Below are 24,878 nucleotides of genomic sequence, written 5' to 3' on the forward strand. Positions count from 1 at the left end.
TGGTGCTAACCGCCGTGTCTTTGTGAAACGCAGAGTACGTGAACGGATGATCTTAGCATGTGTAGTTCCCACCGTGAAGCATGGAGGAGGTGTAATGGTGTGGGGGTGCTTTGCTGGTGACACTGTCTGTGATTTATTTAGAATTCAAGGCACACTTCACCAGCATGGCTACCACAGCATTCTGCAGCGATATGCCATCCCATCTAGTTTGTGCTTAGTGGGACTATAATTTGTTTTTCAACAGGACAACGACCCAACACACCTTTAACCCAATTGAGATGATTTTAGATGAGTTGGACCGCAGAGTGAAGGAAAAGCAGCCAATAACTGCTCAGCATATGTGGGAACTCTGTTGGAAAAGAAGACTGTTGGAAAAGCTGGTTGGTAGAAAGCCAAGAGTGTGCAAAGCTTCATCAAGGCAAAGGGTGGATACTTTGAAGAATCTAAAATATATTTTGATTTGTTTAAACCTCTTCGGGCTAGGGGGCAGTATTTTGACATCTGGATGAAAAGCGTGCCCAAAGTAAACTGCCTGCTACTCAGGCCCAGAAGCTAGGATATGAATATAATTGGTAGATTTAGATAGAAAACTGTTTGAATAATGTATGTGAGTATAACATAACTGATATGGCAGGCGAAAACCTGCGAAAAATCCATCCAGAATTATTTTTCTTGAGGTCACTCTCTTTTCAATGGGATTTCTATGGGGATCTAGATTTCTAAGGCACTTGCTTGCAGTTCCCATCGCTTCCACTAGATGTCAACAGTCTTTAGAAATTGGTTGATGTGTTTCCTTTGAGAAATTAAGAAATAGGTCTGTTCAGAACGAGGGTCGAGTCTAGTGTACTGTTTGTTAGGGGTGCGCGACCTGAAAGCTCGCTCCACTTTGTTTTCATCCGGTATTGAACACAGTTTATTCCGTCTTAAGTTTTATTGATTATTTACGTAAAAAAAAAACTAAAGGTGTATTAGGAAAGTTGTTTGAAATGTTTGGAGCAAGTTTACAGATAACTTATTAGATATTTTGTAGTCATGTTGCGCGAGTTGGAACCTGTGTTTTTCTGGATCAAACGCGCCAAATAAATGGTCATTTTGGAGATATAACGATGGAATTTATTGAACAAAAGGACTGTTTGTGATGTTTATGGGACATATTGGAGTGCCAACAAAAGAAGGTCTTCAAAGGTAAGGCATGAATTATATCGTTATTTCTGCATTTTGTGTTGCGCCTGGCTGGTTGAAATATGAGTGTCATGTGTTTGTTTGGTGGGGGGATAATTGCATGGTTTGATTTCGCCGTAAAGCCTTTTTGAAATCTGACACGTTGGCTGGATTAACAACAAGTGCAGCTTTAATTTGGTGTTTTGCATGTGTGATTTCATGAAAGTTTAATATTTATAGTAATTTAATTAGAATTTGGCGCTATGCCATTTCACCGGATGTTGTCGAGGGGTTCCGCTAGCGGAACGTCTAGCCGTGACAGGTTCACTTTCTTGGTTACTACTTGATTCCATAAGTGTTATTTCATCATTTTGATGTCTTCACTATTATTCTACAATGTACAACCCTTGAAAGAGTAGGTGTGTCATATATACATATATATAGAAAGAGAGAGGGCAGGGTGCGAGGTCTCACCCATGCTGTGGTTAAAGTGGGTTGGGGTGTGGTGCTGAGCCCACTCAGATGGCACACCAAAGCCTGCTGCTGTTCCCGCCGCCATCCGCAGTCGATAGGCCTGGTTAGGCTGCAGCTCCCGCAAGGTAAGCTGAGTCTCATTCCCCGCCACCTCCACAGAAAACATGTTGTCCACTGCAGTAAACACACACACATACATAAGATGCAGCCCATCTTCATAATTATCCATTACCTTATTATGCAAGACCTGATGACTCATTGTATACCATGGATAGAACAGAACACTTTATGCTTTGGGCTTATACCCCAAGTCACTCTTCAATACTTAATGCTTAGAATCCACAATTGTTCTTGGAGCCAAAATGTGTGTGACTGAGTTTAAGAGTCCTTTGTAGTCATTCAGGACACACTACCCAACAACAACTGCCTGGCTGTCTCTCTGCTGTTGCATTCTGATACACATGCCAACAGGGCATACATAAACACGCGCACATAGGCACACAAACAGGCACACATAGACAGACAAACACGCACACATAGACACACAAACAGGCACACATTCAGCCATAATTAACATCATTCTCTACTACAGGAATCCTAACTTTAGATGCGCACGGTTTATGGTTGCATAAATCATGCATTGATTTGAGGCTTTGTGCCTTCCTGAAACATGAACACATGTACCACCACGTTCTAATCCCGGACAGCGTTATAATAACACAGGACTGCAGTGTAGTACTGTGGCCTCCGTGCCAGTAAATGGTGATGTGCTCGCCTTGTTCCAGTGTGGAGTAGTCGATGCGGTAGCGGGTGACAGCTCCTCTGCTGTGCTGGGAGGACAGGGGCAGCCACATCACTCTGATGTCTGTAGGAGAGGTGCTGAGCAGGGACAGCTGTGGAGGGGCACTTGGTACTGTGGGATAGAGCATGGCAGGACATTCTTAGTATTAATGTGTCATATAGTTTGCAGTACAGATTAGAGGTCGACCGATTAATCGGAATGGCCGATTAATTAGAGCTGATTTCAAGTTTTCATAACAATCGAAAATCAGTGTTTTTGGGGGCCGATTTTTTATATATATTTTTTTACACCTTTACTTAATCTTTATTTAACTAAGCAAGTCAGTTAAGAACACATTCTTATTTTCAATGACGGCCTAGGAACAGTGGGTTAACTGCCTTGTTCAGGGGCAGAACAACAGATTTTCACCTTGTCAGCTCGGGGGATCCAATCTTGCAAACTTAACTAGTCCAACGCAATAACGACCTGCCTCTCTCATTGCACTCCACAAGGAGTTACGCGAATGCAGTAAGCCAAGGTAAGTTGCTAGCTAGCATTAAACTTATCTTATAAAAAAATAATCAATCATAACTACACATGGTTGATGATATTACTAGATATTATCTAGCGTGTCCTGCGTTGCATATAATGTGACTGAGCATACAAGTATCTGACTGAGCGGTGGTAGGCAGAATCAGGCGCGTAAACATTCATTAAAACAGCACTTTTGTGCGTTTTGCCAGCAGCTCTTCGTTGTGCGTCAAGCATTGCGCTGTTTATGACTTCAAGCCTATCAACTCCCGAGATGAGGCTCGTGTAACCGAAGTGAAATGGCTAGCTAGTTAGCGCACGCTAATTGTCGTTGTGTTGCTGGTTCGAGCCCAGGGAGGAGCGAGGAGAGGGACGGAAGCTATACTGTTACACTGGAAATACTAAAGTGCCTATAAGAACATCCAATAGTCAAAGGTTAATGAAATACAAATGGTATAGAGGGAAATAGTCCTATAATCCCTATAATAACAACAACCTAAAACTTCTTACCTGGAAATATTGAAGACTCATGTTAAAAGGAACCACCAGCTTTCATATGTTCTCATGTTCTGAGCAAGGAACTGAAATGTTAGCTTTCTTACATGGCACATATTTGACATGGAACATATTGCACTTTTACTTTCTTCTCCAACACTTTGTTTTTGCATTATTTAAACCAAATTGAACATGTTTCATTATTTACTTGAGGCTAAATTGATTTTATTGATGTATTATATCAAGTTAAAATAAGTGTTCATTCAGTATTGTTGTAATTGTCATTAATACAAATAAATAAATAAAAAAACGGCTTTTATGGTCCTCCAATAATCTGTTTCGGCGTTGAAAAATCATAATCGGTCAACCTCTAGTACAGATAACCCTGGATCTAGTGTCTGGTGACTTAAGTAGCCGATCATATTCTCTGGAGGGTCCCAGCATGTCAGATCAGGTACAGGACACTCTTAGTATCCATTCATCAACCATACTATTCTGCAGGCTATTATACCAATTTATTCATTACATTATCTCCTAGCAACAAAGTAGAATCACATAGCTAGTTGACGGGCAACAATATCTACTTAGGTGCGTTACTCATGTATAATATAGGTTGACCGTGTCATACGTTCTTTTTACTCTCAAGTGTATGATGACTCATGCAGGCTGTCATGTGGATGCATTAGATCTAACTGTGTCTCTGTTGTTTTCCTTTGAGAAGTGAGGTCTTTGGTCTACTCACCGTCCTCCAGCATCTCCACGGTGACGGGCCGTGACGGGCGGCTGGCTCCCATGGGGGAGTAGGCCACCACGTAGAAGGTATAGGCTGTGTGTGGCAGTAGCTCCTTCACATGGTACTCTGTGGTATCGTTGTTCACAGCAAACTGGTATTCCATGTGATCAGAGCCTGTGGACCACACAAGCCCAGTGTTTTACCTGGAGCACAGGACACACTCAGCCTGACCTGACAGTGTCCTTCTCCACCATGCTATCAAGGAACCAGGCACCTATGTATGTTAATGCCTATACACTTGAAACGAGTTAGCATCCTTGTGCATAGACGTCGTACGTACAGGCCACACACACACACACACACACACACACACACACACACACACACACACACACACACACACACACACACACACACACACACACACACACACACACACACCTGAAGTGGGCTGGTAGTGCACAGAGAAGCCTATAATCTGGTCACTGTTGTGTTCGGGCCGTTCCCAGGTGAGGAGGGCGGTGGTGCTTGATTGGGGCGTGGCAGAGAGCTGGTGTGGCGGGCTGGGTAGACCCTCTCGCACAATGACAGACAGCTTGGCTGTGGCACAGGCCGTCCCCAGAGCGTTGTCAGCGATGCATTGGTAGTACCCTGCGTCATCCAGGCCCAGCTGGTTGATGAGCAGCACCCCAGGGCTCTGGGTCTTCACCCGTCCGTTAGACTTGACCGGCTTGCCATTCTTCAGCCAGTGCAGCGCCGGGGGAGGCTCCCCAGAGCTGTTACACACAAACCTGGCTGTGTTTCCCCGAGAGAGAGACACCGTCTCTGGGGGCTGGAGGATCACTGGTGGGGCTGGGAGAATGCGAATAGAGAAACATCCTTCTAAGGAAAAAATCCTTCACAGCAGCATATATATTACAATTTACTAGAGGACCAGAGAACTAAGATAAAAGCCAAGAATACAAATCGGAGATCTAAGATCGAAGCCAAACATGCAATCTATACCACATTCTCACACTCACATATTCTTCCTCTTACCTGGCACATGCAGTTCAGCCGCAGCGATGACAAACTCGCGGGTCTTGGGTTTGTTGGCACGGCAGACGTAGACGCCGGCATGGTAACGCCGTGTGTTGGGGATCACCAGGTTGGTTTCCAGGACAACCACGTCGGTGGCGATGGGCTTCCCGTCTGTGTCCAGGAGAAAGAGCAGAAAGGAACAGAGAAGAGACAAGCGATTTCACTGAAAAAAATATCAGAAAAGACCAAACTAAAGCAATTAGAAACAGTAGTTTCATGCACACAACACTAGGCACTGCCATTTCAAGGCAGCTCAGTTCAGCAGTTGAACGTCAATCACAGAAAAGTATAGTGAGCATATCCAGCCACTAGGTGGCACTGTAAGACCTCTGTGATGACGGGAGTTTTGTCAGCAAAGGTAGAAATATGAAACACAATGAAGATGATATTACAGGAATAACACAGGAGCTTAGTACCAAAGTATTGGCCAGGCTCTCGTTGTGACATTGGTATTGAGTCTATTCTTTCATTTAACTAGGCAAGTTAATTAAGAACAAATTCTTATTTACAACTACGGCCAAACCTGGGCCAATTCTGCACCACCCTAAGGGACTCCCAATCAGGGCCGTATCTGATACAGCCTGGATTTGAACCAGGGACTGTAGTGATGCCTCTTGCACTGAGATGCAATGCCTTAGACCGCTGCACCACTCGGGAGGGATTGAGAGAGAGTCTTACCCTGTCTGCTCCATGACACCAGGGGCTTGGGCTGCCCCCCCTGGGCCATGCACTCCATCACTGCTGGACGCCCTTGCACCACTGTGGCATTTTGAGGAGGTGCCACAATCACTACCTCACTTTGGGCAGGGCCAGGACCTGGGCACACAGACACAACACAGACACAGGAATCAACAGCTGATCAACAGCCACCAACTCCAACCCTCAATGTCTTATATCAGACACCATCATTCCAACGCGGCATGTCACAAATGACCTACCGATGAACTCAGTTTAGGCAGGGTCGTGGTGCTATCTGATGTAAGACAATGCTGGGGCCCTTGTCAGGATTTAGTGTAACAACTCTGAACACGCAACTCAAGACAACTGGGAATGGTCATCCAACTCGGAATTCCAAGCTGGAAACTCTGGCATCTTTCTAGAACTCAGACTTTCCGTCCTGAAGATCACTGACGTCATGATTTGACCATGTTTCCTCGAGTTCCCAGTTGTTTTGAAAGCACCACCAGTCCTGTCCTGTCCTGTCCATCACTATGACATCACAGCAGCTCTCAATAGGGGAGGAAAGATCACCTGACACCAGTCTAGTTTCCCCTTGGGCCCACAGTGATTAAAGCTTGGCCCTCTCGATTAGTTAGGATCAGTGTTACCAATTTAGCGACTTTGTCGCTATATTTATCAAGTTTTCAGACACCGCCAGTGACTTATATTGGTAAAAGAGTTTAGCGACAAATTCAACAACTTTTCAGGCTGCCTTTGGGGAGTTTTTGCTACTGAGAGTTTCTATGGTTTTGATAGCATTTAGTGACTTTCCCCACACAATTCTGCCACAAACAAGAATGGGAGAAGCTGTCTGTATAACAAAAATCACAGCAACGGTGCACACACAGGCAGAGAAGCACAAGGGAAGAGGGTTTGCGGCAGGAGAGGGGCCAAAAACACGACATCGGGGACCGCAGCTGTGCCGCAGCAAGGCCAATTGGTGCTGTGATGTAGTCGTGCAATGCAAAATGTCATCTAGTGACTTCTAGCGACAAATCAAGGAGCCAATGGAGATTCTCACTGAAAAATCATTGGCAACACTGTTTAGGACAGTTAGCAGCTCTGTCAGGAAGATGAGTGGAGGAGACAGAGCTAGTTACTAGCCTGGTTAAAACAGAATGAATGCTGCACAACCAGGCTAGCTAGCTGCCCCAATGGGCTTAAGAGAGGAGCAGAAGGCTCTATATTATGTATGCTAAACCTCTTTGGAGTCACTTATTGTAGACGGATTGACAGAGAGAGAGAGAGAGAGAGAGAGAGAGAGAGAGAGAGAGAGAGAGAGAGAGAGAGAGACAGAGGGCATCTGAGGGAGAGGGGAGTCAGATAATGGAGGAGAGGCAGTGAGGGCCTTACTCTGAGAGCATGGTGGTGTAATTCTGCCAAACTATATGACTAAATACATCTCCATCATTTTCTTGGAGGAGTAGAATAGTGCATTAGCAGAGCAGATGAGGCCCTTATTTTTAGTGGCTATGTGTGAGTGGCTCTAGGGGTAATTATGGTAGGACGGGAGGCCCATCACACTTCCTGGGCCGGGGCCTGCTCTGCCTGTCTCTCTGCTCAGAGCCTACATTATGATAATGAGCTCCAGCAGGGTCCTGGGATACTGTAAGCACATTATAAATTAATCATTGAGCATACATACAGCACTACTTGGTTATGCATGAGGGCTTAAGGTTTTAAATGGGCCAGTCGAGTTCTCCCAGGATTGCAGGATGTGCCTTGATAGGGTTTTGTATAAGTTCTCAGAGTGTGGATGAGAGAGAGAAAGTACACTGAACAAAAATATAAATGCAAAGAGTTTGTCCCATGTTTCATGATCTGAAAATACCTGATATTTTCCATACGCACAAATAGCTTATTTCTCTCAAATTTGGTGCACAAATTGGTTTACATCCCTGTTAGTGAACATTTATCCTTTGCCAAGATAAACAGCATGATCATTACACAGGTGCACCTTGTGCTGTGGACAATAAAAGGCCACTTTAAAATGTGGAGTTTTGTCACACAACTCAATGCCACAGATTTTTTGAGGGAGCGTGCAATATGCATGCTGACTGCAAGAATGTCCGGCCTCACAACCGCAAACCACATGTAACCACGCAAGCTCGGGACCTCCATATCCGGCTTCTCCATCTGCATGATCGTCTGATGAGGGGTGGTAGGGGGGGGGGGGGGGGCTGAGTAGTATTTCTGTCTGTAATAAAGCCCTTTTGTGGGGACAAACTCATTCTGATCGGCTGGACCTGGCTCCCCAGTAGGTGGCTGCCCAGTCATGTAAGGCCCATAGATTAGAGCCTAATAAATTTCTTTCAATTGACTGATTTCCTTATATGAACTGTAACTCAGTAAAATCTTTGAAATTGTTGCATGTTGCGTTTATATTTTGGTTCAGTGTATAAAGGTATAGACGTAATGTACAATTGAATAAGTGGAGTTGATGTGCTCAGCATTATTCTGTCAGGAAGATGACATTGGTGTTCAGGTATTCCATTCATAAACCTCTTCCAAAAGTGAAAGCTAGAGATGTAATGGCATTAGATTCTACATGTTTCACGTAACGCCTCAAAACGTCTGGGAGTGCTTTCTTCTCTGACCTTCAGGTTTCTAAGGCAGCAGGGCTTTGTGTCACACCAAATACCTGCTACTGTAAGCTAGCATCACTTCACACAGTCTGTTGGATATTAGGAGGTGTGAAAAAGGCAGTAATGCTGTAATTTCTTCACCTGCTCAGGCTGTCTGTGTGACTGTGAAAGTGTGTGGTGTTTGTGTACTCATCCGTGTGTGTGTGGGAGAGAAAAAAGGTATACAGTAAGTGTGTCAAGGAGTATTGAGTTATCAACATAATGCAAAGTCTATTTGTGAATGTGCGTGTCATGCCCTGATCTGTTTCACCTGTCTTTGTGATTGTCTCCTCCCACCTCCAGGTGTCACCCGTTTTCCCCATTAGTATGTATTCCTGTGTTCCTTGTTTGTCTGTTGCCAGCTTGTCTTGTCAAGCCAACCAGTGTGGTTTTCCATGTGCCTGCTTTTTTTTTCTCGTATCTCTCTTTTGCTAGTCCTCGCGGTTTTGACCCTTGCCTGCCCTGACTCTGAACCAGCATGCCTGACCATACTGCCCACCCTGACCTCGAGCCTGCCTGCCACTCTGTACCTCCTGGTCTCTGACCTTGTTATGATTTTTTTGCCTGTCCACGACCATTCTCTTGCCTGCCCCTTAGATTATAATAAATATCAGAGACTCGAACCACCCGCCTCCCATGTCTGCATCTGGGTTTCGCCCTGTGCCCTTATAGTGCGTGCCTGTCTGTGAGTGTGTGTGTGGACATGCTGCAGGGTGCAGAGAGGTGATTCATCTCTGTTTCCCTCGCTGTTCCACAGGGTGCAGACATTCCCACACAGTTCAGTCTTGTGTCAAGGCAACAAGCTCAATAGGGCCAATAGGTATAAAGACTTGGACATGTTTCTGATGCTCAGACGGTCTCTCTCTCTCTCTCTTTCTGTGTGCGTGCCAACGCTCACATAGAAGCAGATCTAGACATAGGCCTTTCACAGACACTAAAGTTTGACGGAACCAAATGAAGGCCAGGATTGATCTCCATCAGTAATGCACCTTTTGTCAGAAGGGAAGAGACGTGGGTGAGGAGAGCAGAGCGAGGCTGTGTATACTGCTTACAGCCTGCTGATATCAGACACGAGACCATAGGTCTGGAGCCGTCTCTGTCTCTTTACCTCTCTCATTCCAGCAGAGTTCCAGGAAATACATATAAGCAGGAAGCCATCCACTAAATAGGCTATTTAAAGAACACACCCAGACAGAGGGGGTCAAGCACATCCAAAGGGATCACTTGGCTACAGACGTCATCAGCGAGAGAGAGAGACTGAGAGAGCATAACATACCCGTAGTGACAGTGAGGATGGCATCCTGGCTGAAGCGTTTCCGGGCAAAGTTGGAGGCCACACAGCGGTACGCACCCCCATCCTCCTTAACCGCCCCCAAGATCTGGAGCACACCGTTAGGGAGAGAGATGAACCTGGAGACAGAGGGAAAGGGAGAGATGGTGGGAAGGAGAGAGAGTGTGTGGAAGGGGGAGAGTGCAAGAACTAGTGCTTAGTGAGATATAATAACTCACTGGTAATCTCCAACTGTGTACACGCTCATTACCGCCATACAGAACTGCAGGAGTAGGTCCCCAGTGACGGCCATTTGGCTACACTCTCCTTATATCTAACAGCTATTTAGCATAACGCCGTCCACAGATATGGAATCTCAAATAAAAGTAGACACAAGAAAGGAAGAAGAAAGAAATGACACTAAATACATTGTATTCCTAATGACAAAGAATACGTAAACAGGGGAGAAAAAGAAGAGACTAGAAATCTTTACCGATAGATGTAAGAGAACAATGAGCTCTCAATCTAGGTCAGAGAGATTGCGCATTGCAAAACAGCATTTAGAAGCAGCCATGGCTGCTGGTTGTGCCGACTCTTGTCAATATTTATCTCTCTTTCACCCACCAGCTCCTCTTCCTCCTCCCTCCCTCCCTCCTTCCCCCTCTGCTGCCATGGAAGACAGGTCAGGTTCCACACACACACCCACCCACACACACACACACACACACAAACCCGGATGGTTCCTCCAAGCCTGAGGCCTGGGCTTTCCACTATTCAACTCCTATTCCACAGCCTTTTAACTCTATGATGATGGACTAGTAATGTCCTGACGGACAGACAGAGAGTTCATCTGTGCAACAGAGAGACTGCACACAACACTGGTCTCTGGTCAGGGTCTCATCTCTACTGCTGCCCATTAGTACCACGTTGTGTCAGCACAACAACACCACAGCACTGTACAGCTTGGTTCAGCATTGGCCTATGGGTCACACAGGGATAGACTGTTTTTGAGCCAGATGCCTCTAATAATGTCAGGCAGGCACAAATGTATAGCCAACAGCAGAGCTGAGGCAGAAACGTCAATAGTGTTAAGTGCTTGGGTAAATGAGCATGAGAGTGGGACCGTTTCTGGTGACTAGTGAGAGTGCGTGTGTGTGTGTGTGTGTGTGTGTGTGTGTGTGTGTGTGTGTGTGTGTGTGTGTGTGTGTGTGTGTGTGTGTGTGTGTGTGTGTGTTTGGCCACTGCTCGGCTGTGAGAGTGTGCATTTGAGTTTTCAGGCAGACGAGACGGCATTAAATCGGGGGTTTCTATCAGTAACGCTACATGATTCTCCGCTGTTCAGCCCTGGATGTCAATACACAGAGTGTTGTTAGCACACTGGTCCTGCCCCCCCCTTCCGCTCCTCTGATGCCCTTGTCAAGGGTGGTCAAGGGTGGTCAGCAGCAAGGGTCCTGGAACGTTATAGTAATGTTAGTCAGTTTAACCATGTTAATAAAGAAAAGGCCATTTCCTGGTCATTCAACATGAGACGCACATTTAAACAAGTCGTCATGTGAACAGCCATATGTGGGCCATGGCCTTTGAAGGGCAAACATATACAGGCCGTCAACTAGGCACATGATCACTCTGAGGCAAGCCATGAACAGTAATTCACTGTATACTGTATACCACATAAGTCTGTGTGTGTGTGCACATGCGCGTACACACATGCCGAGTGTGTGCGATATGCATCTAAATGACTAACAAACAGCTGCCAGTCTTTCTATGATTGGTAAGGACAGAGCAGGTGGAAAAAAAGTGTAACTTAATTTAAAAAGGGCTAAATCTCTCCCATGAGGGAGACGAAGGGAGTGAGAGCGAGGAGAGAGGAAAGGCCAGGGAGGAGAAGGGAGGGAGCGGAGTCATGTGCAGTAGATTATGTGCATCTTTCTACCCAATTCGATTCAAAGCACATCAGTTCCCAGTTACTGGACTGGCCTCAGCCTGTAGCCATGTGAAAGGGAGATGTAGGAGGGTTTTTGGGAGTAGAACAAACAGAAGAGAGAAAGTGACCAGAATGCACTTTGTGGCCCTGACCTTCAGCCTCTGGCTGACAGACAGAGAGGAAACCAACAGATCTGTGTCCATCCCTTATCTCTGAACTCTGCACTACTGAAAAAGACCAATATGTACTCATTTAATTGAACTTCCTACCAAATTCTCAGGTTATTCCCTGACTGCCATTATGCAATGAAGTAGAATGGTGGAGGGAGCACAGCCCTCACATAATCAGTGGCAACATGGACCTTAGAACCGATCCAGTCTCTGCTGTCCGGCTGGAGCTCTCTTAGGGGACAGCATTGGGACCAAGTAGAATAGACAATCACTTACTGTCAGGCTCTGCTGGAGTGCATCACCATGTGTGTGTGTGTGTGTGTGTGTGTGTGTGTGTGTGTGTGTGTGTGTGTGTGTGTGTGTGTGTGTGTGTGCGTGCGTGTGTGTGTGAGAATGTGCGTGTGTGTGAAAATGTGCGTGTGTGTGTGTGCGCGTCTCACCTAGGCTGGCTTGGGATGGGTTCCTGGTCCCTCTCCCAGGTTATCCTTGGAGTGGGCACTCCGTCTATCTGGCACTCAAAGCGGGAAGCACCCCCAAGGGGCACCACCTGGGCCTCTGGGTCCTGATGGAAACGAGACAGCGCTGGGAGTGAGGGAGAAAGGTGAGGGAGATAGAGAGAGACAGCAAGAGAGAGGGAGAAAGAGAGAGAAAGAGACACAGAGAGAGATGCAGTCAGCTAGTCTGTAGCCCACACGTGATAACTGTAGTTAACAGCAGGGGGCAGCAGTGAGTCCTGGAGCTGAGTCTTATAGGGCTAAGGGGGCCCCTGACCTCAGGCCACACTGATTTGGGGCATTATGGGGGAACACAAGAGCTCTGACTACCTCATCAATCAGCTCCAGGGTTGCAAGCTGTTCTGTCCAGCCTGCAGTCCTAAAGTCCTGAACATACCAATCCAAGATTACCTTCAAATGGTATTCTCACCAAACCGCTGTGACAGACTAGACATAAAGCCATACATAAAGCACTTGAGAAAAAAGTCACATCCTTACATCCTGAAGTTGTTCCTAATTTCTCCATTGGACTGTAAAATCCCAAGACATACATTAAAAATACATTTTGAACTGATTAGAAAATGTGACGTGTAAGCCATGCTTCATAACACATATAAGGGCAAATCCTACCTAGCGACCAAACATAAATCTGTCACAACTACTTCTGAGCTGATTCTCACATGGCAAAGTTCTTCAGAAAGCCACAAATTATTAGCTGACTAACAGCACAAATAAGCTCAGCACCTGTCATTGCATAAACTAGATGCTGTACACACACACACACACACACACACACACACACACACACACACACACACACACACACACACACACACACACACACACACACACACACACACACACACACACACACACACGGAGCAAAGTTTCTCAATGAGCACACAGAGCAGAGCTCCACAGAGCAGCTAGATAGATAACAGGTCATCCAATAGTGTAAAGTAAGCTAGCACTTGTAACTCTTGTGGCCAACTGGGCTAATGGTTAACTTACTGAGTGAATGGACCAGATGAAGTAGATTACTGTATCTGTAAATCTGTTAGCATGTCTTCTGCTCTATATGAGTTCAATCCATAGCACATTTATTTGTAGTCTCTCCCTTCTCTGTCTGTTCCTGTTCTCTCTGTGCCTCCCCTCTCTTTCTCTCTCCTGTCCTCTCTATTCCCCCTCTCTTTCTGTCTTTGCCCCATTCTTTGGCCCCTCAGCGATCAGATTGCAACTTTCTTCCCCTCCCCTTGTACTCTCTGACCACAACACATGGCTTCCCTGTTCTCTGTCTGTCGGCATGTCCACCAACTCCTCTCCTCCCCTCCTCCTCTACGGCGATTTACCCCCTCCCCTCTCTTTAACTGACTCACCCGCTTTTTGGACGGAGTCACATGAAGGGAGCATTCAGAACAGCAATGCACATCAAACATGTTTAGAGTATTAAAGACGAAGGACTGTCACACAATTATCACGTGGTGTTCTGCCTCCTAATTGGTGGTGGTAAAGACATGAGACAGACAGAAAGACAGACAGACAGACATGGGCCTCTGGTCTCTCTGCTCAATGTCAGTGTGCTCGTTGAGGCCCATTGCATGCAGGCCCTTGGCACTGCTTGTCTCCAGCAGCCCATCCATCTCACAGCAGTAGTAGTCTACAGCCCATTACATTTACCAGCTCCCTCCACAGACACCTTCTGAAGGACACACTTATTAGTCTCTCTCCCAGAACAGCCTCTGCCTTCACCATCCCAAACTCCCCAGTTACCTCCCACCCAAATAGCCCATCTTTCCTTCCTACCCAACGTATCCTCCCCTACCTTCCTACTTCCTTCTCTTTTCACCAATCCTAACTCCTCAGTCACCTCCCTCCCTTCATCCCTCTCAGTCATCACCTCCCTACCTCATTGTCCCCTCATTCCCCCCAAACAAAGCATTCTCATAAATAGGCATGTGACAGCTGACAAAAGGAGGAACCTCCACAGTCCCATTCTACACAAAGCTAATGACTGAATAAAGACTGCCACTTTTACAGAGGATAATGAAAGCAGCTCTATGGGAGGAGAGTGTGATGGGAGATGAGACAGGGAGGAGAGAGGAGAGAGGGAGGGGAGAGGAGAGAGGGAGGGGAGAGGAGAGGAGAGAGGGAGGGGAGAGGAGAGAGGGGGGGAGGGGAGAGGAGAGGGGAGAGGAGAGAGGGAGGGGAGAGGAGAGAGGAGAGGAGAGGGGAGAGGAGAGAGGGGGGAGGGAGGGGAGAGGAGAGAGGGAGGGGAGAGCGAGGGGAGAGGAGAGAGGGAGGGGAGAGCGAGGGGAGAGGGGAGGGTAGAGAGGGAGGGGAGAGGAGGGGGGGATAAACTGGATCTCTTGCTACCTTCTATCTCTCTCACTCCCTCTCTCTCCATCCTACTCTTCACCCCTCTCTCGCTCTCCCCCTTTCCCCCTCTGTCCTCAACCCACGGGTGTGGAGCCTACCTGTTCCCAGGACACCAGCGGTGTGGCGCCTACCTGTTCCCAGGACACCACTGGTGTGGAGCCTACCTGTTCCCAGGACACCAGCGGTGTGGCGCCTACCTGTTCCCAGGACACCACTGGTGTGGAGCCTACCTGTTCCCAGGACACCAGCGGTGTGGCGCCTACCTGTTCCCAGGACATCACCAGTGTGGAGCCTACCTGTTCCCAGGACACCAGCGGTGTGGCGCCTACCTGTTCCCAGGACACCACTGGTGTGGAGCCTACCTGTTCCCAGGACACCAGCGGTGTGGAGCCTACCTGTTCCCAGGACACCACTGGTGTGGAGCCTACCTGTTCCCAGGACACCACTGGTGTGGAGCCTACCTGTTCCCAGGACATCACCAGTGTGGAGCCTACCTGTTCCCAGGACACCAGCGGTGTGGCGCCTACCTGTTCCCAGGACACCACCAGTGTGGAGCCTACCTGTTCCCAGGACACCACCGGTGTGGCGCCTACCAGTTCCCAGGACATCATCAGCGTGGAGCCTACCTGTTCCCAGGACACCACCAGTGTGGAGCCTATCTGTTCCCAGGACACCACCGGTGTGGCGCCTACCTGTTCACAGGACACCACCGGTGTGGAGCCTACCTGTTCACAGGACACCACCGGTGTGGAGCCTACCTGTTCCCAGGACACCACCAGTGTGGAGCCTACCTGTTCCCAGGACACCACCGGTGTGGAGCCTACCTGTTCACAGGACACCACCGGTGTGGAGCCTACCTGTTCCCAGGACACCACCGGTGTGGCGCCTACCAGTTCACAGGACACCACCGGTGTGGAGCCTACCTGTTCACAGGACACCACCGGTGTGGAGCCTACCTGTTCCCAGGACACCACCGGTGTGGCGCCTACCAGTTCACAGGACACCACCGGTGTGGAGCCTACCAGTTCACAGGACACCACCGGTGTGGCCGACCAGCCACACGATCAATCTCTTGCCTGAGACAGAGGAGGCTGTGCTCCTATGTTGGGACACCAGACCATCATGCCATTCCATGTGAGTCTGACCCTGGTGGAGTTGAGCGGGCACAGACCCACCCTGTCTGAGAAATAGTAGTACTCACTGGCCAGGTGAACAGCAATGGTGCGGCTGGTCAGAGCTCCAAAGGGGCCGGCGCTCACACAGCTGTAGCCCCCCTCCACCCCTTGAGGTGTCCGACCATCCACAGAGGTGGGAAGCACCAGCAGTGATCCGTTGGCAAGGGTCCTGAGGGAGTTCCCCTCCCCCTCCAGCACGGGGAGCCCATCCTGCAGCCAGGTGACGTTGAGGGGCGTGGCCAGGGGCGTGGCCCCCAGGTGACAGTCCAGCAGCAGGGGCTGTCCCGGCTCCAGCACCACGAGGACAGGCCCCGCCCCACAGCTCAGCTCCACTGTCACAGGCTTCTCTGGAGGGGGAAAGGGGGAGAGAAGGGGGAGGGAGAGAGTTAGACTCCAAATCCTGACTGACATGAGTGGTCTGAGATTAGTGTGCATGGGGAGACAGGTTAGCATGAGAGATGGAGGAGGGAGAGAAGGAATGAAGGGGCGAAACCAGGAAATGTCAAATTGCTAGTAAACATGCAACACAACTGCATATCTTTAGAATGCTTAAAGGTTCTTCCCTGTAGTTTGTACATTCCAGTGTTTATCTTTGGCTGTATGCATACCCCGTTTACAGCGTCATAGGTGAACTTCATATCCTATTGATCAACCTGTATATTGTCAGGTTTACTGAGTTGTAATATGTCCAGAAAAGTGTTGGACAAACAACAACCAACAATCATACATTTTGAAGTGAGAGACTATTCCCAGACTGAAAAGTCCAAAAACCAGAGGTGGGACATTGTTTTACAAGTCACAAGTAAGTCTCAAGTCTTAGCACTCAAGTCCCAAGTCATGTCCCAAGTCAAGACCAACAAGTCTCGAGTCAAGTCTCAAGTCAAGACCAACAAGTCTCAAGTCAAGTCTCAAGTCCTAAACTTTGGAGTTTCGAGTCCTAAACAAGTCATAATGTGCTCTTCATCAAATATAATACCATTTCATATTTTTAACAAGAGTAATAGTTAGTATATTACATTTATGCAGGTAGCCTAGTGGGTAGAGCGTTGGACTAGTAACCGGAAGGTTGCAAGATCGAAGGTGAAAATCTGTCGTTCTGCCCCTGAACAAGGCAGTTAACCCACTGTTCCTAGGCTGTCATTGAAAATAAGAATTTGTTCTTAACTGACTTGCCTAGTTAAATAAAAATAGAATAAAAATGAAGGCTTTTAAAGATCTACTTACTTTCCAAATAAACTTTATATTTCCATAGAAATACATGGGTAGCCATAGGAAAGACACCCCCCCAATAGCGATCAACTATCGAGGATCGCTATGGGACGCAATCGGGCGATGTAGGCTTGTACGCAATCGCCCAACCTGAACACACACACACTGTGCGAGTGGTTACAGTAAGCTAACATATGTCAATGGCTTTAGGAACAGTAGTAACATCAGGCAGGATTTAGGCTACCAACTGCCTAGCCAGTCAATCCTGGGTGCAATGATCACATTCCCGCACTGACTGACTGTGTGGAGGCTCATTGACTTAACGTGACGTTAGCCAACATGCTACACTAGCAAAGTTATGAATTATATAGCTGTCGGCTATATTAGCCACAACTTACCGTTCTTTGTGCAGCTTCAAATGTCGAACAAAGTTGGAAGTTGTTGCACCTCAGTCTGCCATTTACTTCCTGCATGTTTTGCAAGTTGCAATCTGTTTTTTTGTTGATACAGAGTAGTCGTTATATTCAAAAATAATAATTTTGGGTATCATCTTTCCAAGGGCTCCATCTGAATTCACCCGCCAACGTTTCTCTGCAATGCCACGCGCAACTTTTTCTCAACTGGCACAATTTGATTGGCTGGTGTCTGATTCAAACTGTAATCCGTTAAATGAAGCGCTGCACACTTTTTTTAATAGCATCATTTTTAATATTTGGGCTTGGGGAGGGAATCAAGTCAGGTCGAGTCATAAGGCTCAAGTCCAAGTCAAGTCACGAGTCATTGGTGTTAAAGTCAAAGTCGAGTTGTAAGTCATCATATTTATGACTCGAGTGTGACTTGAGTTCAAGTCATGTGACTCGAGTCAACACCTCTGCCAAAAACACAGCATATTGCAAGCAACAAATAACAAGGATTTGTACAGTGCATTCAAAAAGTATTCAGACCCCTTCCCCTTTTCCACATTTTGTTACGTTACAGCCTTATTCTAAAATGTATTAAATAAATAAAAAATCCTCATGAATCTATACACAATACCCCATAATGACAAAGTCGAAAACAGGTTTTTAGAAATGTTTGCGAATTTATAAAAAAAGAATAACAGAAATACTTTATTTACGTAACTAAAACTCAAAATTCAGATCCGGTGCTTTCTGTTTCCATTGATTATCCTTGAGATGTTTCTACAACATGATTGGAGTCACTCTGACAGAGCTCCAGAGTTCCTCTGTGGAGATGGGAGAAACTTCCAAGAGGACAACCATCTCTGCAGCACTCCACCAATCAGGTATTTATGGTAGAGTTGCCAGACGGAAGCAACTCCTCAGTAAAAGGCACATGACAGCCTGCATGGAGTTTGCCAAAAGGCACCTAAAGGACTCTGACCATGAGAAACAAGATTCTCTGGTCTGATGAAACCAAGATTGAACTCTTTGGCCTGAATGCATGGAGGAAACCTGGCATCATCCCTACTGTGGCGCATGGTGGTGGCAGCATCATGCTGTGGGATGTTTTTCAGCGGCAGGGACTGGGAGACTAGTCAGGATCAAGGGAAAGATGAACAAAGCAAAGTACAGAGAGATCCTTGATAAAAACCTGCTCCAAAGTGCTTAGGACTTCAGACTGGGGTGAAGGTTCACGTTCCAACAGGACAACGTCCTGCACACAGCCAAGACAACACAGGAGTAGATTCAGGACAAGTCTCTGAATGTCCTTGAGTGGCCCAGCCAGAGCCCGGACTTGAACCTGATCGAACATCTACCTGAAAATAGCTGTGCAGCGACGCTCTCCATCCAACCTGACAGAGCTTGAGAGGATCTGCAGAGAAGATTGGGAAAAACTCCCCGAATACAAATGTGCCAAGCTTGTAGCTTCATACCCAAGAAGACTCGAGGCTGTAATTGCTGCCAAAGGTGCTTCAACAAAGTACTGAGTAAAAGGTCTGAATATTTATGTAAATGTGATATTTAAGTGTTTTATTTGTAATAAATTTGCTAACATTTCTAAAAACCTGGGGTATTGTGTGTAGATTGATGAGGGGGAAAACTATTTAATACACTTTAGAATAAAGCTGTAACATCACAAAATGTGAAAAAAGTCAAGGGGTCTGAATACTTTCTGAATGCACTGTATCTATTGTTCCCCCGGGTGGGTTTCCCTCTGGTTCTGTTTTGAGCGAGGCCTTGTATTTTAATTAACTTAATGGGAGATGGAATTATTTCCTTGATTAAATGAGGGCTGACCCTCCACCACCCCTGTCTCAGAGCAGGGTAATGCTCTCAAAGCCTCCACTACACACTACACACACCACGCCCTGGCATTCATCTGACACACACACAACACACATAACAAGCACACACACACTTACATGCACAAAGCTCCATTGTCCCTGTTTGTAGGCAATTGTTTTTTTTGTGTTTGTGTATGTGTGTGTGTGTGTGTGCGCGTGCGCGCATGTGTGCGAGTGTGAAAGAGATAGCACGAGAGCACCTTAAAGCAGCAATGTGCTGTTCTGTTATCCAGAGGTGTCTCTGGGATGAACGAACACATCAGAGCAGTTGGCCTACTTTTCATCAGCTAATGAACGAGGGCTGCCTGCTGTATGTCTGGCTGCTGTAGCCAAGGCACACTCAGTCACCCCAGCTCACCTCCACTACGCCGCTCTCTTCTCCTCCATTTACACTAATTAGGTCTTATTAAGTCATTAAACCGTTTGCTGCCATTTCCCTGCTCCCTGCCAGAGGTTTTCCTGGACCCTTCTGTGTGGAAGCCATTACCCCACATACACACAATGACCCACACTACCACCTCCAGCTACAGTAATCACATCAACCACCCTGTGAAGAGAGACAGACAACAACCGCAACATATCACAACACTGAGACAGACTACACTAGAGGAGACTGTACTTAACAGACACAGAAAAACACGCACGCACACACACTCACACTCACACACAGAGTTATCATCACTCAAGAGATGTTATGCCTGTCTAGTATGGACGGCGAATATGGGGGCTATGAGATATCCATCTGAGCATGTGCAGTAGAGTCGGGGGTCAGGGGGGGGTGGGGTCCACTCCAGAAGACCCCTGCTGGGCATTCATACTGAGCCATGGTGAATGGACAACATGGCAGGGAGCTCCTAGCTTACACACACACTCTGCCTGATAGAGAGAGAGAGAGAGAGAGAGAGAGAGAGAGGAGGGGGCTTGGAGGGAGAGAGAGCGGGAGGGACAGAGTGGGAGGGTATTCTTACTTTTGATCCTGAGATGCGCTGTCTGTCGCGGATCGTCATTCACCCAACTCGTCATATGGTAATTTGGCCACATGCTCCAGGTTATTCAGGAAAAATTAACACGCGCTCTTCCTCCTCTCCAATCCGGGCGGTTATTCCTCACACACCTATAACCTAACGCCTTAATATAGCCAAAATATTTTGTCGTTTAACTTTTAACATGTATAACCTTTTATATGTGGAATAAACACAACCAGGCCCAATGTTTTAATTTGATTAGGCAACTTCAAAAGTATCGCAGATTCGTCCAAAATATAATTCCAGCATCCTCAAAATCCAGCTTTCCATCCAACCTTTTTATGCGAGTAAAGTACATGTCGAATAACAACATGTAACGACAGGCCTAATGGAAACAGCTAATTTGTCGGTAAACTTTCAAATGTTGAAAAAAACAAATGTGCTAGACAAGGTGGGATCTTTTTGTGTCTAAAAAAATATTATGCGATAAATGTCACTGGAAACGCTTATATGCACAAATATTGATATAATACCCATCATATCGAACTAAACTTGGAGTCACGCGATGATATGGTGTGTGGTCCTCCCACTACGACTCGGAAAAGCATTCGGTTTATTAAACTACAGATTAAATAAATTATGATGAATTTCACAGCTTGAGGCTCCTTTCAATTCTAAATATCGAGGGTCTTATTCTGGTGACATGATGATCAATGCTGGCGTTTGACAAATAAAACTTTGTCCATAATAATCTCATCATGTAGGCTATACCCGCACTGTATTTGCGAGCGGTTGGCTAGAGCGCATGTGCTAATACCAGATCGGGCAGATTCGCTATACATAAGGAACATTTTTAGTGACAAAGTAGGCCGAGAGTTGAAAATGCCATGGAAACAAATTTAATTTGTATTTTTTATGTGCACTACATGTTTACGCACATACTTTTATCCGCAACAAGTCAATTTGATGGAAACAACTCCGATGGGGAAATTAGCATATTGTTTTTATGCTGATTTTTAGGAAAGTCGCATTAAAATCTGTCGCCAATTGAATGGAAACCTACCTATAGACACACTAAAGTCTCCGGCAAGTGCACTAGTCGTCACTTAGATTATGCCTGAATATCATTGTTCACCGGCAGACAAGCAAAAACAAGTTTGTAAGAATTGTACTTAAATTCCCCCTCATATTCATCTGGAGGTCGAGCATTTTAAGCAGCTAGGCTGGCTATCTGTGGACAAAAGAGTAGTATTAATTCAACTTGGTCTGGTCCACAGAATTATCACGGATAGAGTTCAGTACAGTGTATTAGAGTACAGTAAAGTATAGTTCAGTACAGTAGGATATACTGTACTCTACAGTAATATAATCTTATTTTCTCCACTATACTGTACTACATGACCAAAGGTATGTGGACACCTGCTCGTCGAACATCTCATTCGAAAATCATGGGCATTAATATGGAGTTGGTCCCCCTTTGCTGCTGTAACAGCCTCCACTCGTCTGGGAAGGCTTTCCACTAGATGTTGGAACATTGTGCTGGGACTTGCTTCCAATCAGCCACAAGAACATTAGTGAGGTCGGGCACTGATGTTGGCCGATTAGACCTGGCTCACAGTCGGCATTCCAATTAATCCCAGAGGTGTTTGATGGGGTTATGGTCAGGGCTCTGTGCAGACCAGTCAAGTTCTTCCACACCGATCTCGACAAACCATTTCTGTATGTACCTTGCTTTCTGCACCGGGAGCATTGTCATGCTGAAACAGGAAAGGGCTTTACTCAAACTTTTGCCACAAATTTGGAAGCACAGAATCGTCTAGAATGTCATTATATGCTGTAGCGTTAAGATTTCCCTCCACTGGAACTAAGTGGCCTAAACCAAACCATGAAAAACAACCCCAGACCATTATTCCTCTTCCTCCAAACTTTACAGATGGCACTATGCATTGGGGCAGGTAGTGTTCTCCTGGCATTCGCCAAACCCAGATTTGTCCGTTGGACTGCCAGATGGTGAAGCGTGATCATCACTCCAGAGAACGCGTTTTCACTGCTCCAGAGTCCAATGGCGGCGAGCTTTACACCATTCCAGCCGACAGTTGGCATTGCGCATGGTGATCTTAAACTTGTATGCGGCTGCTCGGCCATGGAAACCCATTTCATGAAGCTCCCGATGAGCAGTTATTGTGCTGACTTTTCTTCCAGAAGCAGTTTGAAACTCGAAGTGAGTGTTGCAACTGTGGGCAGACAATTTTTACGAGTTACGCGCTTCAGCACTCAGAGTTCCTGTTCTGTTAGCTTGTCTGGCCTACCACTTCGCAGCTGAGCCGTTGTTGCACCTAGACGCCATTGGACTCTGGAGCAGTGGAAACGCATTCTCTGGAGTGATGAATCACAGCATTTACAGTGGACCAGGACAGCTCTAGCAGTGAAGAAATTTCACGAACTGACTAGATAGAAAGGTGGCATCCTATGACGGTGCCACGTTTAAAGTCACTGAGCACTTCAGTAAGCCATTTGGTTGCCAATGTTTATCTATGGAGATTGCATGGCTGTGTGCTCGATTTTATACACCTGTCAGAAACAGGTGGGTGCACAGTGGTTGAGAATTCTGGTTAAAGTAAGTGGAAAGAGAGGGGGCTCATGGGTAGGTGTCAGTAAGAGCTGGGAGATGTGACATTAACTGGAGAGGAAGCGAGAAAAGGGAGATTGTGTAGACTCATACTGTTATAACACTCTTGGTTTGACCTCCAGACAACAGAAAGACAAAGATAACAGTATGCCAGTGGAAGGGAGAACAGTAGCAGGTGACCCAACTGTTGTTTGTGACTATTATGATTTCCCATTGTAGCCAATTCAGTGGCAGCAATTACTGATGTTTTGGTAATTCCTTTACCAACTTTAATCACTTATGGTAGGTCTACCATGACTTGTTACTTCTGTGAACTTTCATTATCCTCCCTCCTGGGCATGGGCCCTCAGATCCTCAAAAAGTTCTACAGCTGCACCATTGAGAGCATCTTGACTGGCTGCATAACCACTTGGTACGGCAACTGCTTGTTATCTGACCGCAAAGTGCTAAAGAGGGCATAGCCGTGGGAAGATGGGGGTGCTGCAATTTAGCGCTACAGGCGGTATATGCCCACGTTACAGACGTGCTACAGACGGCTTTATGCCCACGTTGCAGACGCGCTACCGACGGCTATATACCCGCGTTACAGACGCGCTACAGACGGCTGTACCAGTCTGCTAATAAAGGACTAGTAAACCTCCCGAGAGCCCAGCTTACCACCCCCGGAACACATCGCTGGAGAGTCGGGAACCTGTCAGGCGTTTCTTGTGCAGTGTTCTCTCATCATCGAGCTGCAGCACTCCTCCTTCCTTTCAGACCGCTCAAAGATAGCGTACCTCATCACCCTGATGTCTGGAAGGGCTCTTGCCCAGGCTACGGCCGTGTGGGAACAACAGTCAGCCGTATGCTCCAGTCTGGAGGAGTTTGTGGCAAAACAGAATAAGGTTTTTGATTCTACATTGTCCGGGAGAGACACTGCCCGGAAGTTACTCCAGCTTCGGCAAGACTCCCGCAGTATGGCAGACTATGCAGTGGATTTCCGCACGTTGGCATCTGTGAGTGCCTGAAATCCAGAATCGCTGCTTGACACATTCCCGCACAGAGTATCGAAGGAGGTTAAGTATGAACTCGCAGCCCGGGTACTACCAACAGATCTTGACTCGCTCATTGCCTTGACCATCTGGACCGATGGGCAGCTACGGGAACGCAGGAAGGAGAGGGGGTCCGATTCCACTTGCCCGCCAAAGGATTACCCCTCGTCTCCGAGGCATCACGGAAGTCCCCGATTAATCTGTTGCCAAGAGGACCTGAGACTACCCGAGTTCCCCCTAGAGTCTACGAAGTCTACCGAATCACCTCTTCCTGCACCTTGGCAGGGCTAAGCTGTCCCCAGCCAAACGTCTACACCGGCTTCACATGAAGAGTGGCCTGTATTGCGGGACTACTGGTCATTTCGTGTCCTCTTGTCCACTAAAAGACCAGGCTCACCAGTAGGGGCGAGTACTCTAGTGGGCGGAAAAACTTTCCTCACCTCTTACTCGCACCCCTTTCCATGCATTCTGCTGTGGGAGAACCAGTCAAAATCTCTTCGGGTACTGATCGACTCTGGGGCTGATGAAAGTTTTATGGACGCTACTCTGGCGTCTGAGCTGGGCATCCCCACTCAGGCCCTCTCCATTCCGATGGACGTTAGATGGGCTGGATGGGCACTCTACAGGCCGGGTCACCCACAATACCACTTCCAACAACCTACGAGTGTCAGGGAACCACAGCAAGGCTATCCAATTCATGCTAATTAAGTCTCCTCAGGTTCCCATGTATTGGGATTCTCTTGGCGCCA

General features: G+C 47.0%; 1 protein-coding gene across 1 annotated transcript in view; it reads right to left on the minus strand.

The window, feature by feature from the left end:
* Positions 1-24,878, minus strand: part of igdcc4 (immunoglobulin superfamily, DCC subclass, member 4) — a 60,372-nt gene that overhangs the window by 17,527 nt on the left and 17,967 nt on the right. The window contains exons 2-10 of the mRNA XM_036980687.1: positions 16,035-16,355; positions 12,404-12,545; positions 9,876-10,009; positions 5,934-6,071; positions 5,214-5,366; positions 4,617-5,027; positions 4,185-4,349; positions 2,411-2,548; positions 1,636-1,809 (exon numbers count right to left, since the gene is read on the minus strand). Coding sequence (XP_036836582.1) covers positions 1,636-1,809; positions 2,411-2,548; positions 4,185-4,349; positions 4,617-5,027; positions 5,214-5,366; positions 5,934-6,071; positions 9,876-10,009; positions 12,404-12,545; positions 16,035-16,355 — 1,776 coding nt within the window. The remainder of the gene's footprint in view (positions 1-1,635; positions 1,810-2,410; positions 2,549-4,184; positions 4,350-4,616; positions 5,028-5,213; positions 5,367-5,933; positions 6,072-9,875; positions 10,010-12,403; positions 12,546-16,034; positions 16,356-24,878) is intronic.

Source organism: Oncorhynchus mykiss, chromosome 6 (genome assembly GCF_013265735.2).
Source record: "Oncorhynchus mykiss isolate Arlee chromosome 6, USDA_OmykA_1.1, whole genome shotgun sequence".
Classification (NCBI taxonomy): domain Eukaryota; kingdom Metazoa; phylum Chordata; class Actinopteri; order Salmoniformes; family Salmonidae; genus Oncorhynchus; species Oncorhynchus mykiss.